The following is an 18,904-nucleotide window of genomic DNA, read 5'->3' on the forward strand; positions in this document are numbered from 1 at the left end:
TTTCAAAATTAATCCTGTTTCATGAAGGTGACAGTGAATGTTTAGAACAGTTTTATTGATTATTTTGTACAGTGTAACTACATGCTGGGTTACACTGTATTTTTTATTAAGTAAAACAACACAAAATTATTTTCTATCAGAAGGTCTCAATAATAAGACACCAGTTGTTGTAATATAGTAAATGGTACAAAACAACAACACAGGAGTATTAAAGAAAACTGATTCTCAGGCACACAGTGGTTGATATTTTGCGATAAGCTTAGATCAGCATGTAAAACTCTGTTTGTTCTGGAAACTGCATAATTTTTTTTGCAGGTAAAAGTTATTCAGTAGTGTCAAAACGTCTGACTGCCCAAGAACTGTTTTTCACAATTTACTAAATGCCAAATAAATTTTCTTTTACACAGTTAATTATTATTCATGTAATCATTCATATTTTTGAATATCAAGCTTTCATCATTTTTTCCCTAAAAAAAATATGTTTCTTAATTCAGATAGTAATACATATGCTTTAAACACGTGCTATCATCATCTCATAACAGCCAACACTTGATATGGAATCTGTACAGTGCTTTTTGCCATCAATAAATAATATTAATAGCAAACCTATACTTAAGAGGAATGATGTCATCTTGTTTTGAAAATATTAGTTATCAGTAAGTGAGGTAAAAACAGTTCTTGGTATTGTAATCAGAGGTTAGCAAACCCTACCCTACTTTTTTCCCCTCACAGCTCAATGTTCCACCATTTAAAGGAGAAAGGTTCTCTGCGCACGTTGGAGCCGCAGTGTACTTCCCCCAAAAGCTTGTGGTAGGTTGTAAAGTCATCAATGAAGTTGCAGTTCAGGCCAAGTGGCTCAAGCAGGGAGCGCACCTTCGTCTCCAGGGCACATTTACCATCCACCTGCGGTCCAAACGGCTTGGGAATACCAAGGTTGTTGCCAAGCACTATCATGTTCACCTACAAGAACAAGAGGTAATGTTTACATCATCACACGAAGGATAAAACATGAAATTGTTTATTAATCAGCCATCAAAGTCCTTTGTTTAAAATGTGTTGAGACCTAATCCATTAAAATAGTATATCACTGCACTGTTAAATGTTAATTAGGTAGAAAACCTAACAGTGTCACTATTCTTTATATTTCTATATTTCTGCATAAATATGACCCATATTTAAAATTTAAACCCAAATTTTTGTGTGAAAATCTAATAAAGTGAAGCCAATCGAATCAGACAAATATTATACTTGGTCATTTTTCGTTCAGTTAAATGTCATAATATGATCAACAGTTACCGGAAACTGCACAAGGTGTCAGAACAAATACTGAAAGGGACTTTTGCCAGTCATAGATATGTAATACTGTATCATATTTCTCAATAATTAAATGAAGAAGTATAATTTTTTGATTGGGTTCACATCTGATTATGTTTTCGGTCATATTTATGCAGAAATATAGACATTTCTAAAAGGGCTTACAAACTTTCAAATAACTATACCATGTCAGGGTAAAAGGCCACAGCTCTGTTATCTTTATTTAGCACTTTAAACAGCACTGGTAAGTCAATGATATCTTCATCATCTAGTGCAAGCTCTTTCTTTAGTACGTCTCTGTTCCAGTCAATACAACTCTGGGTGGGAAAAAAAACAAGAGGAATTTAGGGAAGCAAAAACAGCTTTTAAGTTTTCAGAATTTAATTTCTTCCACAAACACATGGATATGGTTAAAGATAGTCATTTATGTTACTGTACCACCTACGAGCATCTGTTGTATATTCACAGGCCTGCTGATTTGAACCAAATTACTGACCTGGACATAACTGTTTTCTACTTGAAAGTTCTTGTCACTTAAAATGTCATCAACGCTGACCTCTTCGTTTGTCCCTGTTAAAATAAAAGATTACTGATGTTTACTCATAACATTGCAAGCGATAACTGCCGTAAAAGCACACCTGCCAACATTCACCTGGAAACATCTTAGCATTCCCATGTCCTTTATGCTTCAGTGTCCCAAACACTTTATATGCTGCATTAGGGCTGGCTAGTAGCAGTCTGAATCCCTGTACAATAATAATAGGATGTAAGTCAATTAAAAAAGATAGCAGAGGTAAAAGAGGTAGTAGAGGCAAGATAGAAGGTAAATATGCACTTAATGTTGACTAATGCAAGTCAACAAACAGACACCTGAATCAGATGTGTAAATAAAGCCTCAAAGTGATATGGACCAAGACCAGACTTTGATATTTACCTTTCTGTCAGGAGCTGGAACAAAAGACATGAACTCATCCACATGACCAACAAAGAGCCAATCAGAGTAGAGAGCAATGGGTTCCTGAACCTTCTGAGCCCAGAGGAAATCCTGCACCACTTTGGTCATATTGCGCCCATCCTCTGTGCTGTTAAGACCAAGACGAAATAAAGCTGTTAACATTCCTTGTGTATACATAAAATGTATAATAGCACAAGCAATAGGCCTCATTTATCATTTAGAACAGCTGTGTTTAATGGTTTTCCTAATTAGGTTTACAATTGTAATTGTAATTACAATAACAAAAAAAATCAATGTCTTAATTTACTTAGATTTGTATTTCTTTCAGATCATTAAAAAGAAAAAGTGACATTTTACTAAATGAAAACAAAATTCCAGGAAGTCGATGTTCATATTGGTGAGTCTTCTAAATTTGCACAATTGTTCCCTAACATGGATTTTTATTAACATTCCTATTCTAAATGCTCCTGCAAACAAATTACAAATACATTTGTTAGTATCCAGCTTAATAAATAATACCTGATATCTAATCAGCAACATATGTCAGGCGTTTGAGCAAATTACTCACGTAGGGAAGGCAACACCGATGATGATCCGGCCCAGCGGGTAGTGCTTCCCATTCACAGTGACAGGGGGGCTTACCTCCAGATTACCAAATGAATCCAAGCTGCTCACCTCTTTTCTTGAAGCTTCGCGGGTCACATAGCCAAAGTCCGGACCCTGAGACAGATGTTTTAATATATTTTAATCTAAAGTTGTTGTTTTTTGCCATGTAAAATCGGATTTTGTTAGGAATGCAGCAAACAGGAAAATATTAGAAATGGATTTTCTAAATACAGCAACATTCAATGACATTATGGTACCAAATCCTGTGCATATTAGTATTAACAAGACAAAATTCTATGAACAATAGAAATAGACCACATTTCTGAAGTACTACTCACATAAATAGACTTCCTAAAAAGGACTTAAAGGTATCCGATTTTTGAAAGCCAATGTTGATATTTGAAATCACCAAAACAAACACGCCCCTAACCCACATGGGTCCCACCGCTGTAATGATAGCTCCGCCCACACATACATACTGAACCCAGGCAACAAATGGAAACAAATGTGTCTATCTTAGCTGAAGGGAAGAACAATACGATTGCACATAAACAAACAAGCAAAAATGACACACAAGCATAATTTCAAAGCATAAATCTCTACATTACTACGATAGAAAAGAGGTGTTTTATGTGTAGTAACAGTGTTTAGATCAGGAGCATTTGACTCGGGAAACTCGAATGTTAAATCCGCTTTCTGCTAATGTCACACATGCGCACTGAACACTCTCTCTGCCGCATATTGACAAGCCCCACCCCTTTCTGCTCATTGGCTACACGTTATTGATTTTTTAAATTTTTGTTTAGTATTCAACCTGACTCAGTTTTCTGAAGCATTTCTCAAAAATCGGAGACCCTACCTTTAAATGGACAACTGCACTGAATGTTATGTGGTGGAAAATTTCTAATCTAAAGGCCTTGTCCTTCTGTGCTTTTACCTTGTATCTGTAGTGACCAGAAACCGACATTGTCATTAGTTGTTTTCTTAAGATTATGACAAGGGCAGTAGGGACTGGAGACAAGTTGTCGGGAATTGGGCATAAACAACGTCTAGTAAACCTTCTGAGCCAATGATTGATGATGTTTTGTGTTTACATATCTTCTTTACTTGAGTTCTGTCTATAAAATCTTGATGTAATCAATGATTGTGGCCCTTCACTTCTCATGCTACAGTATATGCAGAGTGTTGGGTCCTGAAACCTTTTTTACTCTTGCCCGTGACTACCAGTGGGATTTTATTTTACTTTAAATCTCTCAAACCTCAGAACTTCCACGACAGTTGCAACTGCTCAAGTCATACCAGTAAGACATCATAGGGGAACTCCCCAAGGTCTCCATCTCGTGGAGAGTCCAGGACAACAGGAAAACTGTGGTGTGGAGAATCAATATATCCAAACTCAAGTTCATCCTGCAGAGGGAAAGCATCAGGAATTACTCATCTTATTACTTATCACTCATCAATAACTCAATCTGTTTAAGCATATATTTGCAATTATAGCAAATAAAAGTTTGGTATTATAGGTTTTGTATTCTGTCAATATTTTGTAAAACTTTTGCAGTTTAAACTAATTTTAAAAAGTTCTGAGATCAGTGCCATAAATAGTTCATTTGTGCAAACCTGCATCCAGCGATCTCCTCGGTTCATGTACTCATGGCATATCTTCAGTTTTAGTCCAGACTTCTTCACCAGTTGCTTTATGCCCTCGAGAAATTCATAGTTATCACGTGTGCTGTTGGGACAAAGAAAGGGTGTTATCACCATCTTCCCAAAAAACAACCTTGACCAATCCCATGGATTCCCTGAAGGCACAACTAACACTTCAGCAGTGACTCCTGACCAATCAGACTCATTCCCAACTCTGGATCAATTCCACCCACCAATCACACCCATATCAAACACTTGACCATTCACAATCACACCCATTCTCGCAGTAACTCCTGAACAATTGGTCTGTACCTTATTAGTGGTATTTGCTAATGAACTTGCTAAGGAACTATTGGTTCAATCTCACAAAATATAAACAAATTAGTCATTTATACCCCAGCAATGCTAATCCAGATAAAGCAGTTAAAAAGGTTGAATGAATAAACATAATGCAAACGTAAATTCATTCAACAGAGCTGATTACAAACCCAGTGCTTTATCTCGATAAGGAACATGGCCTTTTTTTTTCCAGTGAGCTTCGCATCAGACTGACTGCTACCACCTGAATGAAAGCAAAAACCACTTATTCTGAAGCTCTTTGTTTTTTGTGTCATGTGTCAAGTCTTTTTGGATCCCAGTCCTGATGCACACATTTAGCTCTAAGTGATACCATCACTTGGAAATATACTTGGACTGTTCAACAAGTGCTATCTTTCATTAGTTAAAGATTAAAGATGATAAGCAATGAACAGAATAGTGAGTATTGTTTAGTTCGAACAATGATTAACAATAACCTTGACATATAAATTAGTCTGCTTACCTGCAGACAAAGACTTCCAAAGGTCTGAGGGTATTTGGTGTCATAATCCAAGGAGCAACACGGAACATGACCTTGTCAGTGAAGATTGGGGTCTCTGGGAAACCCTAGAAAACCAAAAATTGTGTCATATCAAATATTTTCTATTTCTTTGCTAAAAATCAGTTAGAAAGCATGCTACAGAAAATATATTGCAATATGGACAAAGTAGTTGCTTCACTGACCTCACCAACAGGCTCTAAAAGACTAAGGTTTATCGTAAGTAGCCCATCAAAGTCTATATCTGGAAAGTGAAGGCCCTCCACATAGAACACAAGCTCAGTCTTGCCACCTTGATAGGGGACTGCGTTAGCCAGTTGCTTTTTGCTCAGAACTAAAGGATATTCCTTCTGGAACAAACCGAGGAACATATTTTCTGGAATAAAGCAAATAATTAAGATCAGTTCACTTTAATGTGTGCAGTTTTTTTTATGGAACTTTTGCTAATAGATATAGGTCAATGTTCAAAAACTTTACTTTGTAGATTTTATAATAAAGGTCTGATTTGTTGTTTGTTCTGAGATGAACATGCCAAGTTTTGCATTAGTCATGTGGTGTAGGATCAACTAGGCAGAATCATCTGAACAATTCATTACTACTTCAGTTTGTTTCTGCGATCTAATAAAACTCATTATTACTATAAACATTTATTTTTGCCTATAATCAGATGTGTTAAGAGTAGGACGTGTTCGTGCAAAATGACCAGTTTACAATAAAATATCAGTGCTCATGCTATGCTATAACTAAAATGCTATGTGATTAAAACTAGAAAGCTTTTCTTTTGTAACTCACTCAGAGAGGACTCTGCCTGCTTGCTTGATCGAGCCCTGAAGATTCTCACTCTTTCAGCGTCTGTCTGTGAGATATGCAAGCTCAGTTTGTAGCCTTCTGGAAGCTCAGATGGACCACTGGTGCGCAAGATCATCTTGGACATGTCTTTTAAATCTGGAATTTGAGAGAATAAGCTCCAATGTGTTTCAGAATTTCAAAGAAAACTATTCTGTCATTACATATAAATGTTACATCAATGTCACACTCTGTTTACACAGTAGGACTGTTTCAGCTGTGAACTGTGTTCCTTGCTGCAGAGGAGTTTTTAATCTCCACATCAACGTAACAAATAAACAGGTTTGGCATGATCATTAATTGTCATACACGTAATTGCAAATATTTATTTGCTTGTCATTTTGGGCAACTTGTCACTTTTCAAATAACAGTTGCCTTTGACTAGAAATTGTAATTATGAGCAGGAGTGTAGGTGCAGGAAAATACAGGGTTTTCATTAATATGTTCTTTTTAAACTGTTTTTTTTTTTTTTACTGTTTATTTCTACAGTAATTTCATGTTATTTAGGATTAATAATAAATATTTTTATTTAAAATATAAAAATATATTTAAAAATATATGTATTCATTGATATGGAAAAGGTTTATGATAAAACATTAAATGAATATTTATAAAAGAATTCTCCAGTGTCAGCACTTTCTAAAAGTCAGTCATTATTTTTCTACCACAGGAAACAGGCACAGTTCAGAGATTAAAAAAACAAAAACAAAAACAAAAACAGTTCAGAAAACCAGAGCGAGCAGTCACTGAGGCAGTCAAAGCAAAATTACAAACTTAAAAAAAAAAAAAAAAAAACAAGAAAAAGGAGGCAAGGTTGGTACACAGAATGGCAAAAGCATAGTAATCAGAAACAATGGTTATGAACGGATAAACCCGGAAGTGCCCTTTTGACCCGTAGCTTGTGCCATTCTATCTGGAGACGAGGGTGTCCTCAGGCAGTCAGGAGGCGGTGTTGGTGAAGTTGTCACAGAAATACCAACTGAATTGTAGTTCAATGTATTCTTCACTTGCTTCCAGATTTCATTTTTGCAGTATGCATAATGTAATATTCTGTATTAATGTATTCGTCATGAGTGTCTAAATTATTGCATGATAATTTTACAATTTTATTTAACAAAGCATTGTTACAAATAACCCACAAAAATGAAAGCCCTAGACTGAAAATAATGCTTTTAATCTCATTATACAATACGATGCTTTAATCATCTCAAGACACGAATTGGAAAAACAACATATTTTATGAAAACATACATTTAGCTGCACACATATTAATTCATCGGCTCAGATAATTGTGCAGTTAAATAATTGTTGAAGCAGGCGTAATGACAAATGATTTTGTTGTGTGTATGTGTAAAATTAAAATATTTTGTTACATGAATCTTGTGCACTGTATTATGACGATCAGGTTTGCTTACCTGACACTTTAGAGACGTCTTCGTTCTCAGTGTCCACTTTCTTCAAGTAGGAAGACTCACAGTCACAGTTGACCAGCAGAATGGCACCATGTCCTTTAGGTCCCCATTTCCATGAAGCCTGAGAGAGAGAGAGAGAGAGAGAGAGAGAGAGAGAGAGAGAGAGAGAGAGAGAGAGAGAGAGAGAGAGAGAGAGAATTGGTATTCAAAGAGCACAGTCATCCTGGCCAGTTGCTGCTTAGTAAGCGGTACCATGGGGCAAAAAAAAAAGAAAAAAAACAAAAGAGATATACACCTTGTTAGGATTGTTCCTCTCAACAACACCATCTCGATCTGCATCAACGTCTAGGGAGATTTCTGTAAGGAAACAGAGGCAAGCTGATGAGAACATGTCCTCTCTTTGCAGGTAACATTTACATATATGTCTCCCTATGTCACTAGTTTACTATAAGTCACAGACTAAGGACATTAGTTGGTTAAAGCAGAGCAACCGATTGATGTCCGTGACTTGGAATAATCCAAGAAAAAAAATCAATGTCCAGTACATGTACTGAATATCTGACAATAAGTTTGAATTCTGATTTATTTTAAACTCTCTAAAGAAATTTCATTATGACAGAGACATCATCATACATGCAGGTCATTAGGAGAACATGGTTACACAGATTCATTTTTTCAATAGATGTTTAGTTTTATATTGAATACACCAGTTTGTACAGTATTACAGTAACAGTATTAACACAACAAGGCAGTAGTGATATTTATCACAGTTCTTCAAAGCTGTTGCTAGTGACATGCCCAGTAAATTTAAGCCAGCATATTCGTTTGTGTGTGTATGTGTGTGTGCATGTGTGGGTGTGTATTTAAGATGAACTCATTGCATACCAACAGCTGTGAGATGTAGCAAAGCACTTCCAAGGTTTTCTGAATTATCCCCATAGAACCTCACAGACAGCTGAAATATATATATACACTTTATGTTAAACAGAATCATTTATCATCACATTTTGCTTTGCAATATTCATGAAGACTGGTAAAAATGCATTGCTTAATATACTTTTTGATTGATCAAATGGGGGAAAAAATGCCTCATTGAGAAATTACAAATATGTAGTCATGACACTTGATCATGAATCACAAACTTAATGGTTAAGCAACAATTCTGTTGAAAGCCTGAGCAGTGAGGCTGGCTAGAAACTCATAAATTACTCTGGTATCTCTTTATGAAGGATTTTATCCTGGTCAGAATCGTGGAGGAACTGGAACATCCCATTCATCATACTGGGTGAGATAGCAGGAAAGTGATAAGTGGTAGCTCAGTGGTTATGGCATTGAGCTACCGATCAGAAAGTCATGAGTTCAAATGAGTTCACCACCAAGCTGCAACTGCTGGGCTCTTGAGCAAGACCCTTAATCCACAACTGCTCAGCTGTATACATGAGATAAATGTAAGTCTCTCTGGATAAGGGCATCTGCCAAATGCTGTAAATGTAAAGGTTGCGGCCCACATCAGGGCACAATGCATACACTGATTCACAAGCAGTTTAGTGAAGCTAATCCACCTACTGACATGCTTTTCAGATGATTGGGGACAGTGAAAATACACAAAAATGTGTAGAACAATCAGTATTAAACTAGGAACTCTTGTGGCACCATACAGCAACCCCCACCACACCACCCGAAGACATCTACATTTATAATAAGGAAAGATGAACCCCTTACAGCTACCAGATCTATCAGCAGATCCAGACTTACAGTACATTCCTCACTGTCAAAATGTCACATCTTTCCTATTAGTTTCACTGTCTATACTTAATAACTCATAATACTTACTGGTTGATATAACATTCAAACAAGAATAACTGAATACTATGCTGGAATGTACGAGTCTACAAAATACAGTCATACAATGACAAAAATTATTTTGTTCTTGGAATGAGTTGCTTCCCTCAGCCACATGTTGTACAGATGCTTGAAGCTGAAACACTGGAAATCCCTGCCTTAGGAAATTCCAACCCATTCAGACTGTTTATAAGACTGGTTTACCTTGCTGTCATTGGGATGCAAGCTGGCAGTTCCCATGGAAACGAGCAGCACAGTATTTTTGCTGAGCGGCTGTGGTGATAGGAGCGAGTTCCCAGCCTGGACTGAAGACAAAATCTGGCACTGCACATTGGGGGTGCATTTAACTGAGTAGAACTTGCTCTTTACTGGGGCACAACTGTAAACACACACACACACACACACACACACACACACACACACACACACACACACACACACACAGAGATTATATTCAGTGGACTGTGTAAGTTAGATCAGGTTTCTCTGACATTGCGTCACTTTTTAAATTAAGAAGCAGCGGATCCTGTATTACACATCTTGCATGACAGAGTAAGTAAAGGTAACGAAATGGTAAAGGTTTCAAAATGACTGTGTAATTAAACCTTTCAGGAAATTTCAGTCATATGATTTCTCTGACAAACTAACTGGAAGACAAAGTAAGCAGTCTGGTGACAGAAAAAAACTAAATGTACAAAGGACTACTACTTGAGCGAATCATATACACTGAAACAGACACAATGGAACAGCCCTCTGTTTCACTCAAAACCCCAAACTGAAAATGGCTCGAACATGCTTAAAAAGGTTTAAAAACAGATTTCCTGTTAAACCTGTTTCTTGTTAAAATTTGCTGATTGTGTGCATTGAGCATATTAAAACAGAATGATCAAGTCAAGTAAAAGCTTGACTTGATCATTCTGTTTTAATATGCTCAATGCCCACAAGCAGGAAATGTTGTCTGGGGAACTTCTCCTATTTCAGTCAGAGCACGGTTGCCTTATAGTTAGAATTGTCTGGGCACATACCAGTCACATGGTGCAGAGCTATATTTTTATATGTGAACTACTGAGCCCATATCATAACCAGAACCTTTTGTGATAGACAATAAGTTCTAAAGAGTATCTAACAAGAGAAAAGGAAATGTTTGACAAATAAAACCTTACAAAGCAATGTGAACGTATTGTATATATTAACAATACAGCAGTGTTACAAAACAGTCTCCTGTTGTACACCGGTGCATAACAGATATCGAAAACCCTTTGTGTGAAGATGAGCAAGAGGCATAGAGGCGGAAGCAGCAGCCTACTAAAGATGTGACTGCTGTCAGAATACAAAGAATAGCTTTCAGTATGCAAGAAAGACAGAGGCTTTCTTCAACCAATGCAATGTGCAACCAAAGCAAAATCAAGAAACAAAAGCCATATTCACACGTGATCTTTAATGTTCTCCTGCCTATGAAAGAAAATAAAGAACACATTAGGTACAACGTGACATTTTTAATAGTTTACATTGTTTTTACATTTGTTTGTTATTGAGATATTGAAGTTTATTCACTTTATGGTTAGATTCAAGGGAGAAAACAGACTAACAGATAGAACAAACATGAACAAAGGAGGCTTGTAATGACTTGTTGCTTGTGTAGCACTTGGTAACTCCACGCTGAGGAGCACTGATACTGATCTGAAAGTTTTGAGCTGTATTCTTTCTCAATGCACAAGGCAGACACATGAGATTTGAACCGCACACTGTCTAGATTTCTGGACAGAAATCCAGATTAAAATTATTATGACAAAACATATCAGTGTCAGAGTCAAGTTTCCAGAGAAACCTAACCTCAGCAGAATGAATGAAAAGCTCTGACTGAGTCTGGAGATTCTAGCAGAATTATAAAGGTCAGTGTTACCTTGTCAAATTCACTGTCAGTTTTCTTCCCAACACATACAGCGTCCTTCTGCTCTTGCCAATCTCGAGTCTCAGCGTCCGGGTTGAATTCATGGTGCTATGATTTGTTGTCGCTACACTTATTATCCCCTGCGGAGACTTTTACGCACGCTGTTTCTCTGCCTGGATCCACAGCTCCACAACTAACACTGCGGCTGCTATTGGTTCTGTAAAGCAGGTCCTTTTTACAGGACTGTCTCAATTTAACCTCTACATTTCCTTCTTATGGCAGGAGAGAGGATTAGTCCCGAAAGCGCACTAGAATCATTTATGGATGTCCGGTCTAGAGTTAGCTCTGATCCACAAGTTACTTCATCTGAGCTCCCTATGAGCAATAATTAGGAGTATATGATATATGATCATGCATAATTAATGACGTCTAAACCGATCACGTTATAGCCTCTTTCTCGCGTGTGCGTCAATTCACCCATTTGACCAGCAGCGGCGCTGTCCATCATATACTTAACACCAGGGCTCTCCAAAGCTTACAGCCTTTTACTCCTGGACTTTCCATCAACACAACGTATGTTCAAGTTGAAACACTTTCAGAAAAATAGTACTGTGCTATTTCTGATTAGGCTGGTACAGTTTACGCACTTTCTGAACTATTAAAGTATGGATGTAGTCTAGCTTTCAAATGTTTTCAAGAAGGTAAATTAACCAGAGGTGGGTGCAGGTGGGTTGGAGTGGGTAGAGAAAAGGGTCGGGAGTGTTGTGTGTCAGAAGAGTGTCAACGGGAATCAAAGGAAAGGTGTACAAAAGAGTAGTGAAAGCAGCTCTGCTGTATGGGTTAGAGACTGTAGCAGTGAGGAAGAGACATGAGACAAAGATGGAGGTATGAGGGTTCTCGAGCACACCAGAGGGACAGCTGAGGTTGGCTGTTTTGGGGACAAGGTCAGAGAGGTTAGATTGAGATGGTTTGGACGTGTACAGAGGAGGGAGATGGTTATGGATATTGGAGATGGAGCTGTCAGGTAAGAGGTCAAAAGGAAGGCCAAAGAGGAGATATATGGATGTGTTAATTGAGGACATAAATGAAATAGTGCGGGAGTAAAGGATGCCGAGGATAGAGATTCGCTGTGGTGACCACTGACGGGAAAAGTCCGAAGAAGAAGAAGAAATTGACAATATTTACGTTTTAGAGTAGTGTTAAAAGTTAAAAAAAAAATACAAGTTTCACCATAATAGTCAAGAGGTACAAAATAAATATAAAGAAATGTGCTTACCTGACATGATATTTCTTTTTTCCAGTACACATCAATTGACCATGAACTTTTATGTCTAAGACATTCACTAGGTGGTGCTGTTTACTTGTGACAAATATTTGACCAACCATGTTTACTACCCAACATCGAAAGTTGTCTTTAATTTTTTTCTAGATTAATAATGTGTGTGTTCACTGCTGTGTGTGTGCACTTTGGATGGGTTAAATGCAGAGAACAAATTCTATGGGTCACCATACTTAGCCATATGTCACGTCACATCTGGTTTAGAGTTTCGCTTTTAGTTTGAATGACTTACATTATGTTTCACCTCATTTATATTGTACTAGAAAAGTGTCTGCTTCATACTTAATTTGCTTTCTACCAAGTAATGTTGCATAGCACCAGCAAATCTTGTTTTTTTGTGAGGACCTTCCACTGCCATTATTAGTCATATATGTGTTTTCTGTACCGCTTATCCTACACAGGTGTGTTGGTATGCATGTTTGTACTGGGGAAGGAAACTGGAGTACCCAGAAGAAGCTCCTGAAGCACAGGGAGAACAATCAAACATGTGCATACAGGGAGGAGGTGGATTATTATTACTAACACTAATATTATTAATGCAGATGAAAATGTTAATTCATTCATCTAAACCCTAGCCCTAACCATAACCAATAGGAATTTTATTCTAATTTATTAATTTATTTTAATTAAAAATAAGAATTTTCTGTTCTGCTGAGATATAAACACACACACACACACACACACACACACACACACACACACACATACCTGTCCAGGGCAATCTTCAGCTGTGTCCCAACAACACAAATAGTCCTTAATGTGTTGTTGATTTGAAGGCGATAAGTTCTCATTGACACGTCAGTGTCTCCTTTAAAAACCTTTGCCTTCAGAGGTGACACATTTGTAGTGCGTTTTTGCTGCTCCATAATGCCACGTACGTGTGTACTCTTCTCTGCTCTCAGGTATCTTGCTGTTTTGTGTAACCTGAGTTTGTTTGAGTGAATATAAAGCCTGGGCGTGTTTTCACCTGCCCTCTACTTTTATGCTTAGTAAACCATTTAACCCATGTGCTGAGTTCAAACAAAAGGCTATACTATTTTTATGTATTTTTTTTTACTTGTACCATAAACCTGAATTAATATTTAAAAATGGACATAAATATTATACTGATTAAAAACAGAATATTTTCCTTTCCATAACTGTGTACTGTATAGCCAAGGGCAATTGTGGAAGCAGAAGCTTTTGTGCACCACCTGGACATCCAGTAATTCAGCGACTATAACCTGCTGTAAGCATCAATGGGTTCTTCACTAAGGAGAGCACAACTGGTGAAGTGAAGAGGTGTGGTGCCCTTATTGGGTGAGCCTTAGCATTAGCTTTGGTAATGCAACTCACCCCACTATGAGGGCTCCTATCCCGGAATTAGGGGATTTCTAACTTTGCATAAGACATTAAGACTTATTCTTAAAGGAACTACACTGTTCTCACTTTTGCTATCCCTATCTAGCATCTGGAAATTAGAGCTAACAAATAAAGGTTTATCATAGGCCACCTCAGCTAGCAAGATACTAAGATCCCTATCAAATACCAGCAAATATGTATGTTCTTTGAGTTTTAAATAGATTACGGTGTCTAAAATATTTGGTCTTGTTGTATAGCCTATAAGGATTTCTTTTGTACCACTGCATTTTATATAGGAGGAGATGTGAGAAAAAAACGTATGTGTCAGTAAAGATGATCAACATGTCTGGGCCTTTTAGGCATGCAAAGACCTAAGGGTACGCTTCAACTTTAAGTTTAAAAACATAACAGCTTTAGGCAAAAACTAAACCTCATTCCTTTGTGTGCCTAAAGCGTAGGTGTTGTTTAAATATTCACAAAAAGCCCTGTCTATTCAAACACTGTCTAGTCAGTTAGTGGGAAAGACTCTCACCATAATCGCTGGCTCATTTAACACTAAACGATTTTACAATGTCTTCTTATATATTGATTGTGCTCTTGTGCAAGAAGTCTCATTTTTTGTAATTGTTGCAACCACAGCACACAAAACATTCATTTTGGTTTAAAAGTGGTTTCAATATCACCATGTCACATTCTCTTAAAGGGATTCAATGTAAATCTTATTAGTATAAAGGTTTCTTTTGGCAGCTCATACTGTACATATTTCCCACAGGTTCTATGGTTTCCTCCCACCCACCTTCCAACAATATGGCAGCATATGAATTGTCCCTATTTGTGAATGAGTGTATGAATGTGTGTGCTTGGTGCTGTGTGATGGACATCCTAGCCAGAGTAAATTGCTTCATGCTCGGTGTTCCTGTAATAGGTTCCAGATCCACCATGACCTGGGTTGTACATGCATAGGTAATTTAATGATGGAAATTAAACACAGCAAATCATTTAATACATGTGTTTCTATTAAAGCAATTTGTAGTTTGTTCCTGGAGGAGAGTGGTGGCCTTGATGTTTCTGCTTGGTCTACTAAGCCCACATGACCCTCCAGTGGAGTCTTACCCTGCAGTTATAGATGTCAGTGAATGCTCACTTCTCAAATAACCAGGAAGGTACTATTACTACACCCACCTCCCTGTAGCCCCCTGTCATGGTGCTGCCCACCAGAAAGCATGCATTAAAGAGTAGCTTCTGGCCCTATCAAATTCCAGTCTGTGCATTTCCTGCCTTGTTTGTAACATTGTACGTCAATATAAAGCTGCAGTAGTCTTATGTTCTACATTGCAGTTCCTGGTTTTTCATTTACACCATGAAATCCTGTTATCTCTAACTAAACTAGCAAAGTTATCACAGATCCAGATCATAGATGCAAATTGAGTGACTAAACAAGTTTATGATTTGAATAAGAACTAAACACCTTTCATTTCCATGTTGTTTCCAATTCTTAATTTAAATATTGGTAAAAAAAAAAGTCTGAAATGACAAATGTTATCTTTTTATTATTTATCTATTAATTTCTTTTGCCGATGAAAAATGTATCCACCTGAACATCACACGTTTTTATTTGGTTCTTCATATAGACCTAGTATAATTCATTAACAAGAAACAAGAGGAGATTAACCGCATGTGTTGTTTTTCTCTAAAAATGCCTTTACAATATTGGGTGTTTAAATTTTCATCAGTGTTTATCCTATGGATTGAACTTTTGGTTGGTAATTGGTACCCACACCTTCAATATTGCAGTCAGTTCTCTGAAAAGTTCTGCAATCATCTGAGAAACTGGGATTGGTATTTTAGAATCAATTGTATAAAATGCCAGGCATGCTTTCTCTGTCTGTTTATTTATATCAACACCAGTTTATTAATGTGCTTGCAAAGCACATTCTTATTCTCTTGCATACTTATTTTATTATTATTATTATTATTATTATTATTATTATTATTACGTAACTTGTCCCGCGTCTAGGACAAAAGCTGCGGGACAAGTTACGTAATAATAATAATAATAATAATTGAGGAGAGGTGTGCTATGGTTTTTATAAGTGATCCGACCAACGATGTTCACACAGCGGACGAAAAAGCGGCCAAAAAAGTCCCATAGAAATGAATGTGAAATTCCTGAAATTCTACCGAAATAAAAAATTTAGCACAACATGGACATGTGACTTATCAAAACACTCAGCACAATGAGAGGAACTTGCCACGTGCAATTCACATTTTCTTTAGGAAATGTACCGTTTTAGTTTAAATTATTCTACACATTTCTTTGTCCATTATCTAAAATTTATTGAGATTTCATCTATGAGAATCAAGAGCTATTTATTGAATGATCTTAGTATGTGTGTTCATGAGCACTAGTTATTAAAATACACGATAAGCAATTATGCACAGACACAAACACAGTTGTGCTCAGAAGTTTGCATAATGTACGAGAATTTGTAAGACGTGTACCATTTTTTTTAAAGAAACCGTGAGAAGGCAAAACTCATTTGATTTCTTATAAGACTAATAAGTTATTATGTAAATCATAACAGAATGACAAAAACAAAACATAACAAAAGAAAATAATTCCTGTTCAAAAGTCTACATACATTTAGTTCTTAATATTGTGTATTGCTCCTATAGCATTAATGATGGCATGCAGTCTTTTGTAATAATTGTGTATGAGGTTTTTAATTCTCTGAGATGGAATAGCTGCCCATTCTTCTTGGAAAAATGGTTCTTGCCTTCTTGGTTTTCTTGCAGAAACTGCATGTTTAAGATCTCCCCAAAGTGGCATAATGATATTGAGGTCAAGAGACTGTAATGGCCTCCAGAACATTCACCTTTTTTGGCTGTAGCCATTGGAGGGTCAACCTTGCCTTGTGCTTTGGATCTTTGTCATGTTGAGCGTCTCATGCACAAATTTCATGCTGTAGAATGCAAATTGTCTGTCAGTGTTTTCTGGTGATGTGCTGCATTCATCTTTCCATCAAATTTTACTATCTTCCCTGTGCTCACACAGCCCTAAAATATAAGTGGTCCACCACCATGCTTTACAGTGGGGATGGTGTATTTGTACTTTAGGCTTGTATGGGCACAATAACAACAGGTCATTTGTGTTCAGGTACCTGCTTATTGTGCTTCTTGAAACAACACCACTTTTTTCCAGAGCAGCTTGTATGTCTCTCGCAGTTGTTCATGGCTTATTCATTCTTATTCTATCTTAAACAGGCTGTAGTAGGTGAAATCTTTCTACATGAACGTGGCTTAGTATCAACAGACCCTCTTATTTTCTACCTCTTTTTCAATGTTTGAGCAGTACTGACTGGAAGTGTTGAGATATCTTTTTATATCCTTTTCCTTCTTTATAAAGTTCAACTACCTTATTATGCAGGTTCATTGTTTTTTTGTCTTCCCAATGGTGCAGTACCTAGCCAAGTCAGTGCATCACCTCATGAGCTGAGAAACTCACTGACGATTTATGTACAGACACTAATTACAATATAATAAAAATTACAATGAGTTACAGGTGTGGAAACTTCCCTTTAATAGCCATTTAAACCCCTGTGTATCAGCCTGTGTGTTTATAATGTGGCCAAACATTCAAGGATATGTAAACTTTTGATCAGGGTTGTTTAGATGATCAATTATCTTTAGATTTTAAAAAGGAGTCAAACAACTATGTGATAATTAATGACTTCACGTGACCACTATCCTTAAATTAGAGACAATTATTTTGCATTATCAGTTAAATTTTCCAAATAAATGCCAATGTTTACAATTTCTTTCAGGGAAACTTTTAAGGACAACTGTTTCCTCTTGGACTGCATGGTGGGTTTTATGCTCGTTGGTGTATTGCTGCCACCAAGTGTCCATAACTGTGATGGCTATTATGGATGCCACAATCCTCAATATACTATTGAACCGGTACTGTATCCACGGTTCATTACATGTTTGTGAAGTGCAGTATTTTCAGTTTTGCATATAGTTTCAATGCACTAAATTTCTCATATTTATCTCTGAATTGGTTTTCTGTGTGAGCCTGCATGGCAACGTTTCATCAAATATCAAATAAAGAAATAGTTGTCGAATAAAACTGGAATTTTCTGTACTGTATAGCATGTACTAAAACGCCTAAGAATGTTGTACCAAAATATATATATATATATATATATATATATATATATATATATATATATATATATATATATATGGCCTGTGCAAACTGAAAACCTTGAGCAAAAAAATCGAGGTACGTTTTGCATAGTGGGCTAAACTGTATTGTTGCATCTCTAATGACTATACTGGTCAAATAGACCAAGAACAGAAAATGGACCCAATAAACAATAAACAACAGTGACCAATGGGGTAAATGGTGGTTCTTCATAGGTATCAGTGGTTGTAACCAGGTTAGGGAAATATTCAATTCAATTCAAATTTATTTGTATAGCACTTTTAACAATTGACATTGTCTCAAAGCAGCTTTACAGAACACAAACATAGAACAAAATGTTATTATAAAGAATAATATAATGATTAATATAATACAAAAATCAAGATTAATATTAGATAGATTTAAATGTGTTTGTATTTATCCCCACTGAGCTAGTCTGTGGTTACTCAGGCGGCAGTGGAGAGGAAAAACTCCTTTGAATGGAAGGAAGAAACCTTGAGAGGAACCAGACTCAATGGGGAACCTTATCCTCATATGGGTGACACTGGAGGTTGTGATTATAAATATACAGTCTGACAAATGTTGTACTGATGCAAAAGACCACATGCAGTTGGCAACTGGAGCTGGAAATCTCTAGAAATATTAATATGA

At 36.7% G+C, this 18,904-nt stretch overlaps 1 protein-coding gene across 3 annotated transcripts; it reads right to left on the reverse strand.

The window, feature by feature from the left end:
* Nucleotides 1–38: 38 nt before the first annotated feature.
* On the reverse strand, nt 39–13,624 carry padi2 (peptidyl arginine deiminase, type II). 3 transcript variants are annotated; one of them, XM_027146698.2, is made up of 17 exons: nt 11,379–11,827; nt 10,904–10,927; nt 9,680–9,854; nt 8,519–8,588; nt 7,929–7,990; nt 7,637–7,754; nt 6,168–6,320; nt 5,561–5,751; nt 5,340–5,443; nt 4,493–4,604; nt 4,175–4,282; nt 2,838–2,989; nt 2,249–2,396; nt 1,967–2,060; nt 1,811–1,884; nt 1,500–1,631; nt 39–960 (listed from the first exon to the last, which is right to left on the reverse strand). In XM_027146698.2, exons 1-17 carry the CDS (start codon nt 11,468–11,470, stop codon nt 727–729), a joined length of 2,043 nt encoding a protein of 680 aa, XP_027002499.2. In that variant the 5' UTR covers nt 11,471–11,827; the 3' UTR covers nt 39–726. The 3 variants fall into 3 exon arrangements, with proteins under 3 accessions (XP_027002499.2, XP_027002498.2, XP_027002500.2); XM_027146697.2 differs by lacking the exons at nt 10,904–10,927; nt 11,379–11,827 and adding an exon at nt 13,414–13,624; XM_027146699.2 differs by lacking the exon at nt 10,904–10,927 and having other exon boundaries at nt 11,379–11,825.
* Between the last annotated feature and the right edge of the window lie 5,280 nt (nt 13,625–18,904).

Source organism: Tachysurus fulvidraco, chromosome 5 (genome assembly GCF_022655615.1).
Source record: "Tachysurus fulvidraco isolate hzauxx_2018 chromosome 5, HZAU_PFXX_2.0, whole genome shotgun sequence".
NCBI lineage: Eukaryota > Metazoa > Chordata > Actinopteri > Siluriformes > Bagridae > Tachysurus > Tachysurus fulvidraco.